Source organism: Acanthisitta chloris, unplaced genomic scaffold (assembly GCF_000695815.1).
Source record: "Acanthisitta chloris isolate BGI_N310 unplaced genomic scaffold, ASM69581v1 scaffold41973, whole genome shotgun sequence".
Taxonomy (NCBI): domain Eukaryota; kingdom Metazoa; phylum Chordata; class Aves; order Passeriformes; family Acanthisittidae; genus Acanthisitta; species Acanthisitta chloris.
Window position 1 is genome coordinate 1 of NW_008666151.1, and position 16,266 is coordinate 16,266.

Below are 16,266 nucleotides of genomic sequence, written 5' to 3' on the forward strand. Positions count from 1 at the left end.
TATATATTAAATTTAAAAAGTTATTGTCATTGTCATGGAAGATTAACCCTACAAAACAGACAGATTAGGCATGCAATCAGATCCTGTCTTTTAAGAAAGTCTGAAAAGTAGTTTTCTCTATTTGCAGAAATAGTGATTAGTAGTAGTGCCAAATCTAAATATTTATCTTGGTCAGTATAAAGATACTAAAATAGGCAGCCATATCTATTATGAAAGTATTATACAGTTTTTTCCTGTTTCAGTGTCATGGAATGCACCGATTTTCAGATCATAGGATTTCACATGGTTTTTAAGGAAAAGGGAGTATTTTAGTAAGAAACAGGCTGGTGATGGTGATCAACAAGAAATTACTTTGGAGTGGGTGGTTTAAAATATAATGAACATTCTTGTTATGTTCAGTTGTTCATGACTAAAAAATTTATAAGCAAATCCAATTTTGTACTGCTAGAATTCATTGCAGAGTATGTAAGCACGATAGATAAACGTGGCAGGAATAAAGTATGCAAAGAGAACATGGATGAGTTAGAAGCAGCAGCTTAATCTCTATTATATCTGATAGAAATCTTTTTTGGGGCTGCGTAGGAACACATTTCTAGGGTGGTAAGTTATAAAAAGAAACTGTCTATAATAAACTACTGTAAGCTCATATGTAACAGTTTGTTATGTAAAAGTGGGGAAATAAATTATAGACAAATTGCCAAGCAATAAATTTGATGGAATAACATTTGATTTAAAACATTCACAGTAAAAATGGCATCCACATATTTTACAGATGACAGAGGAACTAAAATTTGGGTGGAAGATCTGCAATTAAGAAATATAAGTAGATGTACATCAAAAATGTTATATTACACTCTGAAAAATAATTTCTCCTTTTCCTTTAAACTATGTAATCAAGTTTTTCAAAATGTACTTGATTGTTATGGATGGAGTAGAATTAAAGTCAAAAACATTTGGGAAATAGCTTTCAGCCTGATGTGGTAAAGCAATCAGAGGTCAAATGTAACCATAAACCACAGTAAACCTTGAAGAGGCTTTAGTAAATAACAAACATGGGAGGTGGTTTTCACCAACTCTTTGTACAGACATTGATTCAAAGCAGTCACAGCACTCGCTGCATTCCAGCTGAGACCCCAGGACAACCTCCGCAGGTGTCCCAGGATGTGAGCCTGACTTTACAAACCAACTGAGATTAAAAATGATAATTACTAACAAATTCATTAAGGACAGGAAGTATTCAAGGGCAGAGTATTAGACCTGGGCAGGAACTGTGTATACAGGATGAGTAACCAGGCATGCAGGGAGAAATAAAAATGGCTCTCTACCTTTAGTCAGGGTTTGAGGAGTGGAATTTCTTTTCCTTATCTATTTAGAATAAGAGCTGTAGGTTAAGAGTTAGCAAATTTCTGTGAAAGGAGGTGCTCCACTGAAACTCTTGGTAGCTTTAAAAGTGACCTTCATTAAATAGGTCCAATGCTTTAGGAGAAACTATGTATTTAATTTTATACCTTCAGAAGCAAAAATTAGGAGCTCTTTACAAATTCCAAACTCCTGATGCCAGCAACAGAATATGAATTCATGAGCATTCTAGAAGAATTCTTTAAATTCTAGGCAGTAATTTGTGGATCAGTTTAATAAAAATAGCTTCTTTCAGCTCTTAACTCGTACTGATGCTGCCTTTGTGCACAAACCTGTTTGTTATTCATCCCCACTGTCCTGTCCTTTAACAGGTCTGGAGACTGTTCCTGTCACCTCCTTCCAGTTCTCCTCAAGAATTCTTTCTTCCATGATGTCTGTGTGACACTAAAAAACTGGTAAAGGATAGACTCAGGCTACTGAACAGCACTGATGTGTATTCATTTGAAAAAACCACAAAAGTAAGGTTAACATCTAACACATATACACGCAAATTTTCGAACGCATCCCATTCCTTCCTTGTATTGAAATTCTTTTTACAAATATAGAGTTAGAGCTGCCATGACTTACGTATCACTTAACTACTTATCTTCCTTTCCTTGTCTTTCACTGGTTTTGTTATCTTTTTAGCTCATTTGAATAGAAATTTTACAGATTGTTTCATACCACACATACGTAAGAAGACTCTGGAGCTCACTGGGACCTCTACCATTTCTCAGATTCAAAACTCCTGAAACCAGGTACAGAAATACGAACTTATAAGTATCCTAATGCAAACAATAATATTAAACTTTCTATTGGCAAAACTTTGCAAAGACATTTCATCACAATAACCTTTGATATGTCCTCCAGTTGGAGTATGTTTAAAGCTTCTTATTGACATAACTCTGTTAAAGTGCTTTTCAAAGTAGTGCTCAGCAGGCAGGTGGTATTGTGCAATATGTGTAGTACAAGCTCACATTACAAATTATTTGTCACTCATGAAACAGCAACTGAAGGAAAGCATCTCAGCAAGGCTAATACAAACCTATTCAGTGAGTCTGCCTAAGAAATACATGTGTTTGTTAGTATGTTGTCTATACATAATTAGCAGCACTATACAAAACATGATTCTATGACTAGTTGGATTGGGACTTGTCTTTTTTTTTTTTTTTTTTTTGGTGCTAAGATGTTTATATTCTGTAAATCATATAGGCCATACTTAATACTAGGGCTTGGACTATGCTCTTTTTTTTCTCATTTATTTGTCTATACACTGCAACCTACTCCATAGTTTTCATACTACTCAGTGCTTTGAAATTCTGTCAAATATTGTTAAAAAACATACTTTAAAATAAACACTCTCTGGAGCAAAAGTTAAAAAAAACCCCAACCAAACCAAAACAAACCCCCCAAAAACCAACAAAAAAGAACAAAATATTCAAGTGGAATCCATATCCATAGATCAATTCTCAAAGGACATAGCTGTCATGAGTTATAGGGAGCAACAGCATTTACCACAGCTGGTAAATTGCCTAAAGCCAGGCAATATAGAGCAAGCCAATGGAACTTCTTTTCCCACTTACATGTGACCTGATATGATTCAAACAACAAAGTCTTTCAATGTCATTTTTCACTGATACCCTGAAAATTCTCTTGTATCAAAAGCCACTGTACATGTACTCTTATATATCCATTTAGTAATACAACAGATCTACTTACCTATGCTTCCTTTGTCTACAAAGCCATTTAGTGATGTTTAGAAAAATGCTGAGAATTTTATTTCTAGAAAAATACCCTTTTTTTTTCTTGTGTTCCCCACACTTTATGCTTTAAGCCAAAACCTACCCTTGAATAACCATGACAGTCAGCAGCACTGGGAGGAATGGCCAGATATTTGACAGCAGAATCTCACACTCTTAGGTTATTGTAAAAAATGCTTATAAAGCATCACGGAGAGGGGCAGGAGAGGGAGAGGAAGGACAGAGTACGTTTAAGGGAGTTAAACTTGGATGTTGGAATAGGAGATTGGAGAAAACATGCACCTGCCATATATCTTATCCATTTCACTAAAATGATATTCAAAATCAGGCAATGCTGATATTCCCAGAATTAAAATAATAAATAAAAAGAACTTCCAGCTAAACTAATTATTATCCCACTGCAGTCTTTATATAACGTGCTATTTACAGTGAAATACAAAAAGTATTTCTTTCATGTAAGTACTACAAAGACTATACGTGATGCAGAACAGCTTTTACACTAGGCAAGGGTATGGAACCCGGAGTCAAAAATAATAGTGAATTTCTCCCCACTTACCAGTGCAACAGATGTTCAATGCAAAACAAACTGTGTTCACTCCCTTTGATTTCAATGCATTTTCTCTGGCAAGCTCCTAACAAAGTATTTTGTCACAATCATTTTTCTACGCTCTCACCAGCCACACAACAGCTTAGGTGAAGGAAAAGCAGTGAGCTGGCTGCAGAGTGGGAATGCAGAGGAATTGGCAAGTGTAGAAAAACGTGGAGAAGCTACAAAAATTTATTTTCCAACAAAATAACTCTCCACAAGCTGTGTAAACTTTTCTTACTAAAACAAATACTCTAAAACACAAAGATTTTACATTTCCAGTGAAACTCACAGTAACATTTGCCTGTTTTTACTCTCCTCCTGAAGTCTCAATAAAGAGCCAGCAGATTTATGCTTTCCCAATTACCTGGGTCAGTAAACTCCCTCGTATTCCTCGACTGTAATTTGGATTTTTAAATTAAGAGACAGAATGAAGAAACAGACGTGTTGGGCTTTTGGGTTAACTTTTGTTTTCTTCAGTAGATTCTCACACTTTGCTGTCTAACGTGCACACGTACACCCATCCACCATCCACCCACTCACATACACACTTCCCACATGTGTGCTCTATTATTCTGACAACAGAACAAGAATTAAGCTGTGCCCATTGCAATTCTGTCACCTGAACAGATAAGAATAATTTATAGTGGTAAGGTCATTATCTTTACCACAGCTTTACAATGCAAAGTTGGGTTTGCAAGGACAGCATAAGAGTTACACCCTTTATCTCAGTCACTCATCCATATTTACAATAAGTATAAGCTTTCTGCTACAGAAGAAAAAGTATTTAGATTGAACACTGTTACAGATTTCCTAAGTGAGGCTAGTTCCAGTTGCCAGTAATTCAAAAGCAAATCTGCTGACTTGGCATTAGGACTCTAAAACAGTGTGATCAAACTTATATAGTAAGAAGGTGTCTGCAGAAATAACATTTATAAACTGTATATACAGTACACAGTACCAATACATAGAAAATAGATTTTGACTCCATGATCCCCTGTGTGTAAGGCAAGACTGAATTGTCTTCAAATGGAGACCACCAGAGGTACAAGCGACAGAGTGGTGCTTAAACCAATATGCAAATCAAGTGCATACAAATTAAAAATCAGAGCAGACAAAAAGTTTTAGATTTTTTATGTGCTGATCCTGGCTTGCTGAATACACGGGAAGTTATTAAACATCAAATGTACCTTTTTTTTTAAAAAACACTAACAACACCTTGATGGCAACAGATATTGTTCAAGTGGCAGCTACCAAAAACAGCTTGAAAAATGTCATAGTACAACATCAGGAACTCTTCAGTTGTACTACACTAATTTATATAGCACTAACCAAAAAAAATAAGTATATGAATATTCTATTTCATGCTATTGCTATGCAAGCAACAGCAATACAAATCAGCATACAGAAGGATACCATATGTTCTGCAACGAAGAACCCAAAGATATTTTCAAGGGGCATTGTTACAAGACTTCAAAGAAACACAAGACTGCTGGAGGCAGAAGTTACTGACGGATGTAAACATCCCTGTTCCATTCTCCTGCATCGTTACGTTTTTTTGATATCACTTCCCCATCCTTGTCACAATATTGGTCCCTCGATTTATGACGACTGCGCTGTTTGTTGCATTCATTGTGGTCCTGCTCGCGGTCCCTCTCCTTTGAGCGATGCCTGGATTCTCTGTGTCTGTGATCACTGCTCCCGTGGGACTCGTCTCTGTGATTATGATCCCTGTGAGAATCATAGTGGTCACCGTGCTCATGTGAATAGTCCTCCTTTGGCTCTACGTACGCTGAATCTCTGCTGTCTTGTGTTTCTGAGTCAAAAGTTTCTTGCCTGTGAAGGCCTCTAACACCACTGCGATGGTTGTGGTGTTGGCTGGAGGAAGAGCGATGCTGGGATTTCTTGCTGGGCTCGACCCGCGCTTCCTCTTCAATTTGTGAACCGCTGCGGTCAGGGACCGAATGGTCATTCCTCTGCTCTCCTTGAGATCCCTGCTATCAGAACCAGCAGTGAGTTCATCTACACAAGGTACACATTGAAAAACTTTCCCCAATACCAAATTCAACTAGAAAGTATCAGGAAACCAATAAAATTTAAGTACACAACATTCCACTTTGAATCTAAACTAGAAAAAAACCCATTAGAATTCAACTTTTACTGAAAATTTGGTATTATAATACAAACAATTCCTTTCACTCTCATCAGAATGGAGGGTGGCATTCAGGTTATTCTGTTACATTTTCTTGTCTCTTGTGATGTTTCTGACTATTGCAGTTAGCGAGAATTGCCACCATGCTCCAAACAAAAAGAGAGCATGCAGAAGCAGGACAAAATGCAGAAAAATCAAAGATAACATACCGTGTTAGGAGAGGGCAGGTATCAGCTGAGAGTTTACAGATGCCTGCTTGGAAACAGCTGCTATGGGAAAGTGATTTTAAAGGGCAAAGGATGTGGATTCCAGTAAAGAACCAAAGTATATAATTTTGGCTCTTTTAGAGTAATTTTTTTTTTGAAGGAAAAAAATGTGATTGAAACTGATATGAATAAAGTTTGTATTATAATACTAATAGTATCACTGACCTTCTGTTTTCTCAGCAATAATTTCATATCTTGATGGCAATGAATAATTACACTTTGAGCTCAGAATTTTGAGAGCTCAAGAATATAGACCATTGCCAAGGAAAGCAGGAGGAGAGCGATATTATCACATACAGAATTTCCTAACACACCACTACTATTAAAAGACTGAAATAAAAATTACCAGGTATTAAACCTACTCTTCACCCGCATAATGCTTTGAAATCACTGCAAAATGAACAAGTGGCATTATTTAACTCATCTGGGGGTTTCAATACATTAACCTGCTTTTATTGCCAAACCACAGCCAAAGACTTTTCAAGCTTAATTGCAAAAATTTTAAGAAATAATTTATGGTGAAATTGAATTATCCTTCTCATGTGAGGTGAAGAACATCAAGACAAAATAATTTCTCCTGCACAAAATTAAAGTAGATTTTAACAGAGTTATACCGGCATTTGTTTCTGAGACTTCTGAATTTACCAAAGTTAGTTTTAAATTTGCCCTTCTATGTTCAGAGTCGTCTAAAAATAAGAGATTGCCTCCAGGGCAGCTCATGGACATATCTTCTTTCTGTCTTTCTGTTTTGTGGAAAAGAGCTAGGGGAAGGGGGAAATTTTGTCCTTCAGCCACAGATCCTGGCAGGTGGGTTTCCTAGCAACCCAAAAAAGTAAAATGACAGGAAACTGGATAGGAACAAATCTGTATTTCATCAGGAACTTATAAAAATCTACATATTTCAAATTGGCAATTTGATAAATTTGACAAATCTTAATTTTCTAAGGCAACATTTTGTTCTGTAAACTTCCCAGAGACTAGCTGGGTTGCTCCACGTGTTCCTAATTTGAAACAAATGGTGTAGATGAGAACAAGGTAACAGGAACAGGAGTCAAATTTCTTGTTTTGTTCTTGTTTTTGTGACTCTCAAGATGATTCTCATTTGCCAGAAAGGAATGCAGTAATTGTAAACAGGAATAGATGTCCACAAGGTGAAATGCAATGACTCAACAGAGGTGAATTGTAAATGAAATCAAGTGAAAAGCTAGAGTCCAAAGCAGCATCTGCTTTGGATGTGGAAACACAGATTTTATCAGTTCATAACCATGACTGGTTTTAAGGCACATAAATTGGCTACACATGTGAAACCCTTTAATTCTCAGATGGTCAAATGCCACATATGTATGTACCTGTATATAATCATGACTCATAAAATCCATCATTGCTGTGGTTTGAGAACAAATGCAAAACTTGAACCTGCTCTGAACACAGTGCTACTTTTACAAGCAGAGATGCATCTTCTCTGCTGTGGTGAGTTTGTGTGACAGAGCACAATGAATAAATTTAGAAACAATACCTGCAATTTCAGAACAGTGTTAGGGCTGTTTGGGTTTATGGGCAAATTCATTGACAATAACTTTCCCTAAATGTTACAGGGACACTGAACAGGGAATGCTTGAATCTGGATTAGAGTATGGCTTTGTAGTTCATAACCAAATTATAGCTCTGATTTGGATTAGATTCTGCAGCGCAGGAGTTTTATGGGCCAATCTCATAAGGCTTTTTTGTCTAAAATGGAGAAGGTTTAAGATTATCTATTTCATTATTCAGGTTGTAATTTCAAAGAAGTAGGGGTTCTTGCAAAGACGTTTAAGCAGTGTAGAAAGAGGACAGTCTGTGTCCACTGAGTGAATTTGCCTTGCTCCCTAATTCTATCCAGTGGTCCCTGATCACCTGTACCATGTGTGTGTTGATGTTGCTCCAGTCTTTTTGGAAATAGCCAACTATATCTGTACAAGTTTGCTCCACTGTCTCCATCAGATAGACAGGAGGTGCACGGTCTTTACCAGTTTCATTTCAAGCAATCCCAGGAGGCCTCACACCTTCAAGCACCTTGTGTCATGCAATGCACACAGTCAGCATCATGCCATAAAAATACCACTCTGGCAAGCTGGCAACACAAATCCCTCCTCACAATGTGCACCTGGGTCTGAAAAACCAGGAAATCCAAGTATATTTCATGGCAAAGGGGCACTGCATTGGACCTGGGGGAGAATGACTCCAATGCTTCGCAGTGTGGATGTGGCTCCTCCAGGCCAAACAGCTGTTGGCTTGGTTTTTCTCTACAGAGCAGTCCACAAAGATGGCACAGGCATAGACTTTAAATTCTCTAAATAGAGGGTCTTAGCACTGTTGAGAGAATGGGTTCAGCCACCATGATTAGACAGTACACCCACTCTGTGCCAAGGCAGTGAAAGGTTCAGGTTTGAGATGTTAGTTGAAGATGTATCATAGGAAAATGAAATGAAAGGAACATAAAAGTTCTATGTTCCTTAAGGGACCCCCATTGGTTCACACTTCTGGATTAGTAGACCTACCAACAAACCGTGAAACTGCAAATACACTCTCAGTTTTAGTCCTTAAAATATAAATCTGTTAGTTTGTAAGGAGACAGCACAACATTTAGGAAAGTGTTATTAAAGCTCTGTATAGCTCCTCCAGAGAATGTGGTTAATAAAATGAGTAAGTGAACTATAAATCTACACCCAAAAGGCATAAAAAAACTTGAGCAAAATAATTTAAAAGTCTGCAAAGCAAAGAAAGTTTATCTAGCAAGTCTGCACACAACAATACTGAATTTCATACTCAGAAATTCTTCCAGCTCACAATTTTTTCAGGGTGTTTCAGCTCTGAGGACAGAAAAAAAAAAAGGCAGAAATGAGCTATAACTTACAATCTCTTTTCCTGCAACTGCTTTTGAAAGCAAGAGAAAGAGATACCCTGCCAGGTGGCTAAAGAATTTTTCCATGTTAAAGAACAAACTTGTCAAATCTGTGATTTTTTAATGGGAAATAATTTCTTTGACACAAGAAATCATTTTGCGAGACCATTAAAAAAAGCACAACTCAGCACACATTTTTGGCATTTGTTTGTGGGGCAGATACGTTTTTTCTTTTATTTTCTACAAGGAGTTTTTCTTAGCCAAAGTTATGAATTGTAACTTGCATATGCATGTATCTCATGGGCATATATGGAACTTAGGTAGACATTTAGATGTAGCAAGCCATTATTTGATCTGGGACACATGTATTTTAACCTCTGCTGTGATCTTTTCAGCCTCAAGGCATCACTCACTATTTATAATGAAGTCTCATCGGTTAAGCCCTCATTTCATGCTGTGCAGAACATGTCCAAAGGACAGCATCTCCTTACTCTGAACACCTTAATACAATTACACAAAGCAAAAGTTGAAGGAGAACAGAGGGGACATAATATGCCCAAAGTCAACAGGCAGATCCGTGCCGAGGTGTGAATCAAACCAGTTTTTCCCAGCTCACTGGACAGGGTCCTCACTGTTCAGAACACACTGCCTGTCAAAGTCTTTCTGCACAACGTGCACCAGGGCTTGGGTTTTATGTGAGTTTGGCTTGAAGGAAGTAGGTACTTTTCACAGCAATGGCCAATGAATAAAAGAAGAAAGGAAACACTGGAAGGGCCACTTTGACCTTGAGACTTCACTAATACAGTCACTCACTCTAAACCTCTACAACTCTAAAGCCTGTGGGAAGATTGGAACAGATTTCTCTTCAAGATTAGTGGATCTGCTCTGTACATAACCCAATTTGTCACTCAGGGCCTCTGGGGGTAGGATTTGCCTATTAGCAATAGTCTGCCCATCAGTCAGAGAGTTACCAGAGGCTGTAACGTGCATGGTATTAGCCCAGTTTTATTCCTCTGATTGGATTACATATGGCCAGCTATAAAAATGCTTTAGGCTGGTACACATATTACTGGCACAGCAGTGTCCTGGGCACAGTAAAACCTGAAGTATTCCACTTCACATCAACATATGTTTTCAGTCAGGCTGGCTTAGTCCTTGGAATCAAAACCAGCCCCCTAGTCAATACCCAAACACACACTACTATGAATACAATAGCAATAACAATAACATGCCTCAATTTGCCTTTTATACTGAAAATAGGTGAACATCTGCTGAAAAAATTCTTACTCTATCAACAACAGTAAGACATACTCAGCATATTCTAGTATTAGCCTGCCACTGTGCTTTGGAAGAGGAAGAAGTTGAAAGAAGAAAAGGAAGAGATAGCATAAAAACTGTACCTGTAAATTAATATTTGGACCTGGGCTAATAGGAAGAGTGGCTGTTGCAAGTGTGCGGGTGAGAAGCTGGTTAGGAGGATTGCTGCTGGGTGGATGTGTGGCCTTCCAGTAGGCTTCCAGATAGTCAGCAAGGTGCTCACAAGCATCTTCAAGCTGGTTCTCATCAAGAATTACATCGAACATTTCCTGATAAAGGAAAGGTTTTAGTGAGAATAAGCACCAGCTAAAGGGAGATCAGCTAGAGACATCGATGACCACACTTTCCATGCATCAAAATTAACTACGTTTCTAGTGCTCCTGTTAAGATATTTCACCCTTTTTTGTTTGTTTGTTTATTTGTTGTTTTTTCCTAAATGCAACTGATACAAAAGACAGCTATCATAACTAGGGTCAATGTTACACTTGCTAAAAGCAAACCCTCATGACTTCCACTTAGTAATGCACAAACAGTCAATGAAGACAGGAAGAGGCAGCCTGAACAAATCTGAAAACTCAAATATACAGAAAGAACGGTTAAATATTTAAGTGTTTATTGGAAAAAAAATGGAATGGCAAGAAAAGGGATTCACTCCCTGTATCTAAAATAAGTAGGAGAAAACAAAGACAAACAACTAACAACAGTAAGAAATGCAAGTAATACAGACCATTCAGTCTCCAAGTGTCATACAAATATTAGGTAAGAGACTAGGTCTAATTTTAGGCTTCTCAAGCTAGGAGGCAAGTTTCCCCCACTGTCTGCCTGGTCAGGGAGCCAGAGGCAGCTTTGGGAATCCACACAGTTCTCTGGCTTTCTTCATTGACTTCTTGGGGACCTGAGGAGACTAGTCTCTTAACTGAGTTGCTTGAACTTAAATGATGAAGACATTCCCTTCACTCAGCTCCCTAACTATGGCAAATTATATCTGCAACTGTACCAAACCTTCATCTTCTGGTCTCTTACCCATACTCTCGACAGCTGAGTGTGCAGGTAGCAATGCAGGCCATGTTTTAAACACAGCTGGGGTCGTATCATCTCTGCTTTATAGATGGAAATTGAGAGAATTTGCTTCAGTGCAGATCAACAGAAGAAACAGAGTGCTCTCAGCTATGCAGTACCCTTCAGCTCTTTGCCAAACTGTGCCCAGCAGCAGCAGCAGCAGTGGGCTGTGGTGACATATGCCCATGGGGAACTACTCAAAACACTGCCCTTACCTAAACTGCCAGAGATGAAGCATAGTCACTAAGAGGGTTCATTGTTAGACCAACAACCCCCTAAAAATTATCAAGTAAAACAAATCTTCAGTTTATTGAAGCACTAAATGTATTAGCACACATCCTAATAACTCCTTGTGACTAGGACTTCTCTTCCCCTGCAACCTTGTACAGGGCACTGGGACCTCAGGAGTTCTGCAAAAAAGCAATTGTGAAGTATGGCCAGAAGAGGGCAAACATTCCTGAAAATTATGTAATGAACCTGGTGCATGAAAAGAAAGGCACCTTTCAAAAATAAGACATAAAGTTACAGTAACTCACGGGAGGACACTGTGCCAGTTTATCAGCTGCCACCATCTGAACATTAAGGTGTTTGGCCTGAGATTTCCCTCGAGATTTTATCAACCTCTGTAAAACCTGTGAAAAATAAGACATTCATCAAAGTGAGTGGGTTCAGACTTAATGTACATATATAACCACTTAAAATGTATAGGTTTTAAACTACCCACTTGAGCAGAGCAAATTCTTCATTTGCTGCTTCAGGAACATTTCCCATGCTCTTTAATCCAGAACGAGCTAATTTTCATTTACTTTCCAACATCTTGTTTCCTGTTACAAGAAATAAAATGTTCCCCTCCTACTTTCCTCTGCTGCTTCTGGTTTTGTTTGCTTCTAAGTTGAATTTTTAAAACTGATCTCCTGAGTTATCTTCCCACAAATTCATTCCTCTCTTTCTAATACCTTTTCACAAGGTCTGTGCATGGTTTCTTCATGGAATTAAAGAGTATGTTATCAGGAGCTGTTAAAGTTTAGCAGTCAGTCTGATATTCATTCTGTGAAAATCTTTCTTTCATTTCTGTATTATTTTGATTTAAGAAACCATTAGCATTATTTACATGATTGATATTAACAGCACAATTGCAATTAAGAACCTCATTTGAGCTATTTTCAAAATGGGTTTTGGTAACACTAGAGCTAAGATACTTTTTTCTTTAATAATACTTCAACACCCAAAGGGAAGCAATGACAATGTATAGCTCTGAACTTTAATGAGGACATGTGATATCTGCTTTTAAGACAAAAAAAAAAAAAAAAGAAAAGGAAAGAGCATGAAAGTAACTACAATATTTACCTTAGGAGAAGAAATCTTTACGTATACTATAATGGGAGCCAGAGAGGTTTTGCTTAGTTGAGCTGGGTGGTTAATGGTATCAGCATCAAGCACTACCAACTGCAGTGTCCTTGCTAATTCGAAAATCCGTTCGATTTCACTTTGAACTTCAGCTGCAGAGAAGTAGAAAATCAGAGTTATGAAAATAAGAAGAAGTGATTAGTTTCAAGAAATGTAAAATGTGGTAGACTGGTGTGTTGCTCCTCCTCTGGCTGCAGGAGTTGTTCTCCGCATGCATTCCTGGCACTCTGGGGTAATGAAGGCAACGTTAACGGGAGCATTTTGCCCTGATTTGCTGCCCTTGCAGGCAGCACTGCCTGCCTCTCTTGCCTCACCTATTCTTGCCATCCCAGGCTGGAGAGACACTGTTAACACCACCTTACAAGACCCAGACCATGTATGCAAGGAAAAAGAGAAGTATGAATGCCTCCTGCATCAAACACTAATCTTACTATGCCACTAATTTCCTACATGCAAATAATTTCAGCTAAGACATTAATCTTACACAGCAACCAGTTTGCTCAAACTGGAGTGCCTGAGATAGGCATTAGGAAGTACTGAGGTGCCTCTACCTGCAGAAATTCCTGGTTTTTCCACTGACTTCAACTTATCAAAGCTCTGGAAAACAGTTTCCTACATGTACTGGCCTTGGTATGGTACCTTGTTAAAAATTTAATTATTGTATGTAAAACACTTGTTAAAAATAAATAACTCAAATCCAAATAATGCTATGGTATCCTCCTCACAACACCATGACTTCTGGAAAGGTGATTTTCCTCAGGAAAAAAATCTTCCTTTCTTCTGGTAGTCATGCTCTCAGCTCCTCAGCCTGATGGGCAGTACTTTCCGGGGCAAACCTCTCCAAGACAGATGGGCTGTATCCACTTCCACAAGTGGTGTAGAAACTGTGTTCATTCCCCAGTGAAACAAAACTACATCTTCTAACAGCAAAATCATCCTTGAAATGGAATCATGTCTTCCTGCTCAAATCTTGCTGTAGACTGACTTCACAGAGATATTACAGGAGCTGGGTGATGTGTGAGTTTCTAAGTCATTGGGCCAGATAGCCAGTAATTCATATAAGTTTCCATTAAAGGTTGGGCACACTCCATGAACCAAAACCAGACGGGATATCGAGCCCACTGGAAGTAAATATTAGCAGACAACCAACGCAAAGTTAGATGTCAACAAGAGGTACCAAAAACTTACTAGAGAGTTTCTTGAAATTACACCATCAGCCTTTTATCTCTTATGCTAGCAAGAGCTTCGAAACACAGCCTATCTGATCTGGCTGGAGAGGGAGTTTTCTATATCATATAGTCTCTTTCAAGAGATGTGAAGAGATTGATTTTGTTATCTTAGAATAGCAACTCAATAAATGAGGTACCATAAAACGGTTTCAAAGTTTCCAAGAGAGAGCAAGGCATCTTAGCTAGTCTTCGTTTAGCTCGAAGTATTTTCGTTCCAAATCAATAGGCAATTACCACACCCATTTTATAAATGAAGTAACATCTAAATGGCCATCAGGAAATCCATATATATATCCCCTACTGGAAGAGGCTGACATTGTTTGGGATGTAGAGATCACCTCCAACTGTAGTTATCTCCGATTTTGGATGAGTACATGCCAGTCATTCTTTTACAGCAGTGAACACTGTGAGATGTGCACGGGGTGGTATGGAAAGCATTGGCACATGCTTTCCTGCTGGTCAATAAAAGCACTGTGGCCCAGCTGCTGCCTGAATTCAGACCACATTTTTTAAGACAGAACTTCTGATGGTTCTTGGCACATTCACGATTACATTTTCTGCAACTTCATTGCATAGAAATACTGCTGGAATCACTGAATAGCATTGTCTTAGAGTTTAGTAGAAGATAGTCAAAAGTCTATCCCTAATTTAAGTCCAAATGACAACTAGAATAAATATATCAAAGGTAATTTGTCATGGTGTTCTGATGATGAGTTTGAATTGCTTTCCTGCAATTTCAAACCAGGCTTAACACTTTAGTCAGTATAATAATATCAACTAATGTATCATTTTAAGACCATTCCAGACTGCTGAAAAATGTTTGTACAAGACAATTTACAACCAGCAAAATCTGTTTCTTTGCCACTGTATCATAATTTTGGCTGGGCAAGCAGTATTTGCTACACTGCTGGAAGCACTTTTCTGCCAGTATAGAATACATCTCTGCAGACTAGATTTTCTGCTGTACTTTCTGAAACACCCTTTGCCGGGGCAGAGTATGCCTCGGGCTATGTTCTATTGTGAAACACACCTGGGGCAAGAACTGCAGGTAACTGTGGTCCTATCAACCAATAGTTTCCACTTGAGCCTGAAGATGGAGAGGTATCTTTTTCATTAATTAACAAGTATTTCAGTATTTATTTTTCTTAACTTGGGTATAGGAGAAAAGTTCAAGAAACTGTATTGCATGACTGGTGAACTAATGTATGTGCCTCTAGTTCTCCAGTCAAGAATAGATGGGAAAAATGGCACAGATCACCGAAGAGGTCCTCATCTCCTGTTCTTAAGAGTACTTCTCCAGCTTCTGGAAAAGGTTTTATTTTGCTTTAAATCTTCCTTGAATTCTAACTTTTTACGCAAGATTGTTGCAATTACTTACGTAATAGTAGCTTCTCATTTTAGATGACAAAGGCTTTATCTACTACTACAGCTTTAGTTTTCATCTTTCTTTATCAACATCTCTCAAAAGCCAAATTCTATACCCGTAAAGATTCCTACACAACAAGACACTCAGCACAAATCTTCTCCCAGACTTTTGCCCAAAGTAAGCAAAGAACTCTAAATGTCATATGGGGATAGTAACACAAATGTCACTGGTAGTTAAAATAGGGAGCTGAGAACAGTGACAGTGGGGTATCTTCAAAGCAGCACAGTAATAGCTTTGCAAACTTCCACCTCCAGGAATACCATCTATTTATAATAGTTTCCCTTCTGATGTACTGGAGAAGTTATAACAGTGAGGTTATAACATTAAACTCTGATAAATTATATTTTCTTATCATAAGGAGAGACATAAACATAATTCGATCTACTGTGACAATCATCATGAAATGCTGGCATCTCAGATACAATGCTCAGACCAGAAATTACTTATCAAATTTTAAAGTGACCCTTACAATCTATTTGGTATGGCCTCCTTGGTAACCAGAAAGTGAACATATTTTAAAGGACAAAAGCACTCAACTATTTATTCCATACAATAGCAGGTCAACTCTAAGAAACAGTAAGTACACAACTCCCAGACAACTTTAAATATTGCACATTTAAACTTGCTTCCAAATCTTAATTCTCAAAATCCCTACTGCACCTTGAAATGAACAGAAATTCAGTGCAATGAGAGCACAAGTAAATGGCTTATCCCATTATAGAATCATCATAGAATCATAGAATTTTAGCGACTGGAAAGAACCTTATAGGTCATCTAGTCCCAAC

General features: G+C 38.0%; 1 protein-coding gene across 1 annotated transcript; it reads right to left on the reverse strand.

Moving 5' to 3' along the window:
• Positions 1 to 5,249: 5,249 nt before the first annotated feature.
• On the reverse strand, positions 5,250 to 12,918 carry LOC103799645 (voltage-dependent L-type calcium channel subunit beta-2-like; the record flags this gene model as incomplete). The annotated part of the gene is made up of 4 exons (XM_009071983.1): positions 5,250 to 5,741; positions 10,444 to 10,629; positions 11,956 to 12,051; positions 12,767 to 12,918. Coding segments are annotated over 4 exons (926 nt in total), but the record flags the coding sequence as incomplete, so codon positions are not given.
• Positions 12,919 to 16,266: the final 3,348 nt, after the last annotated feature.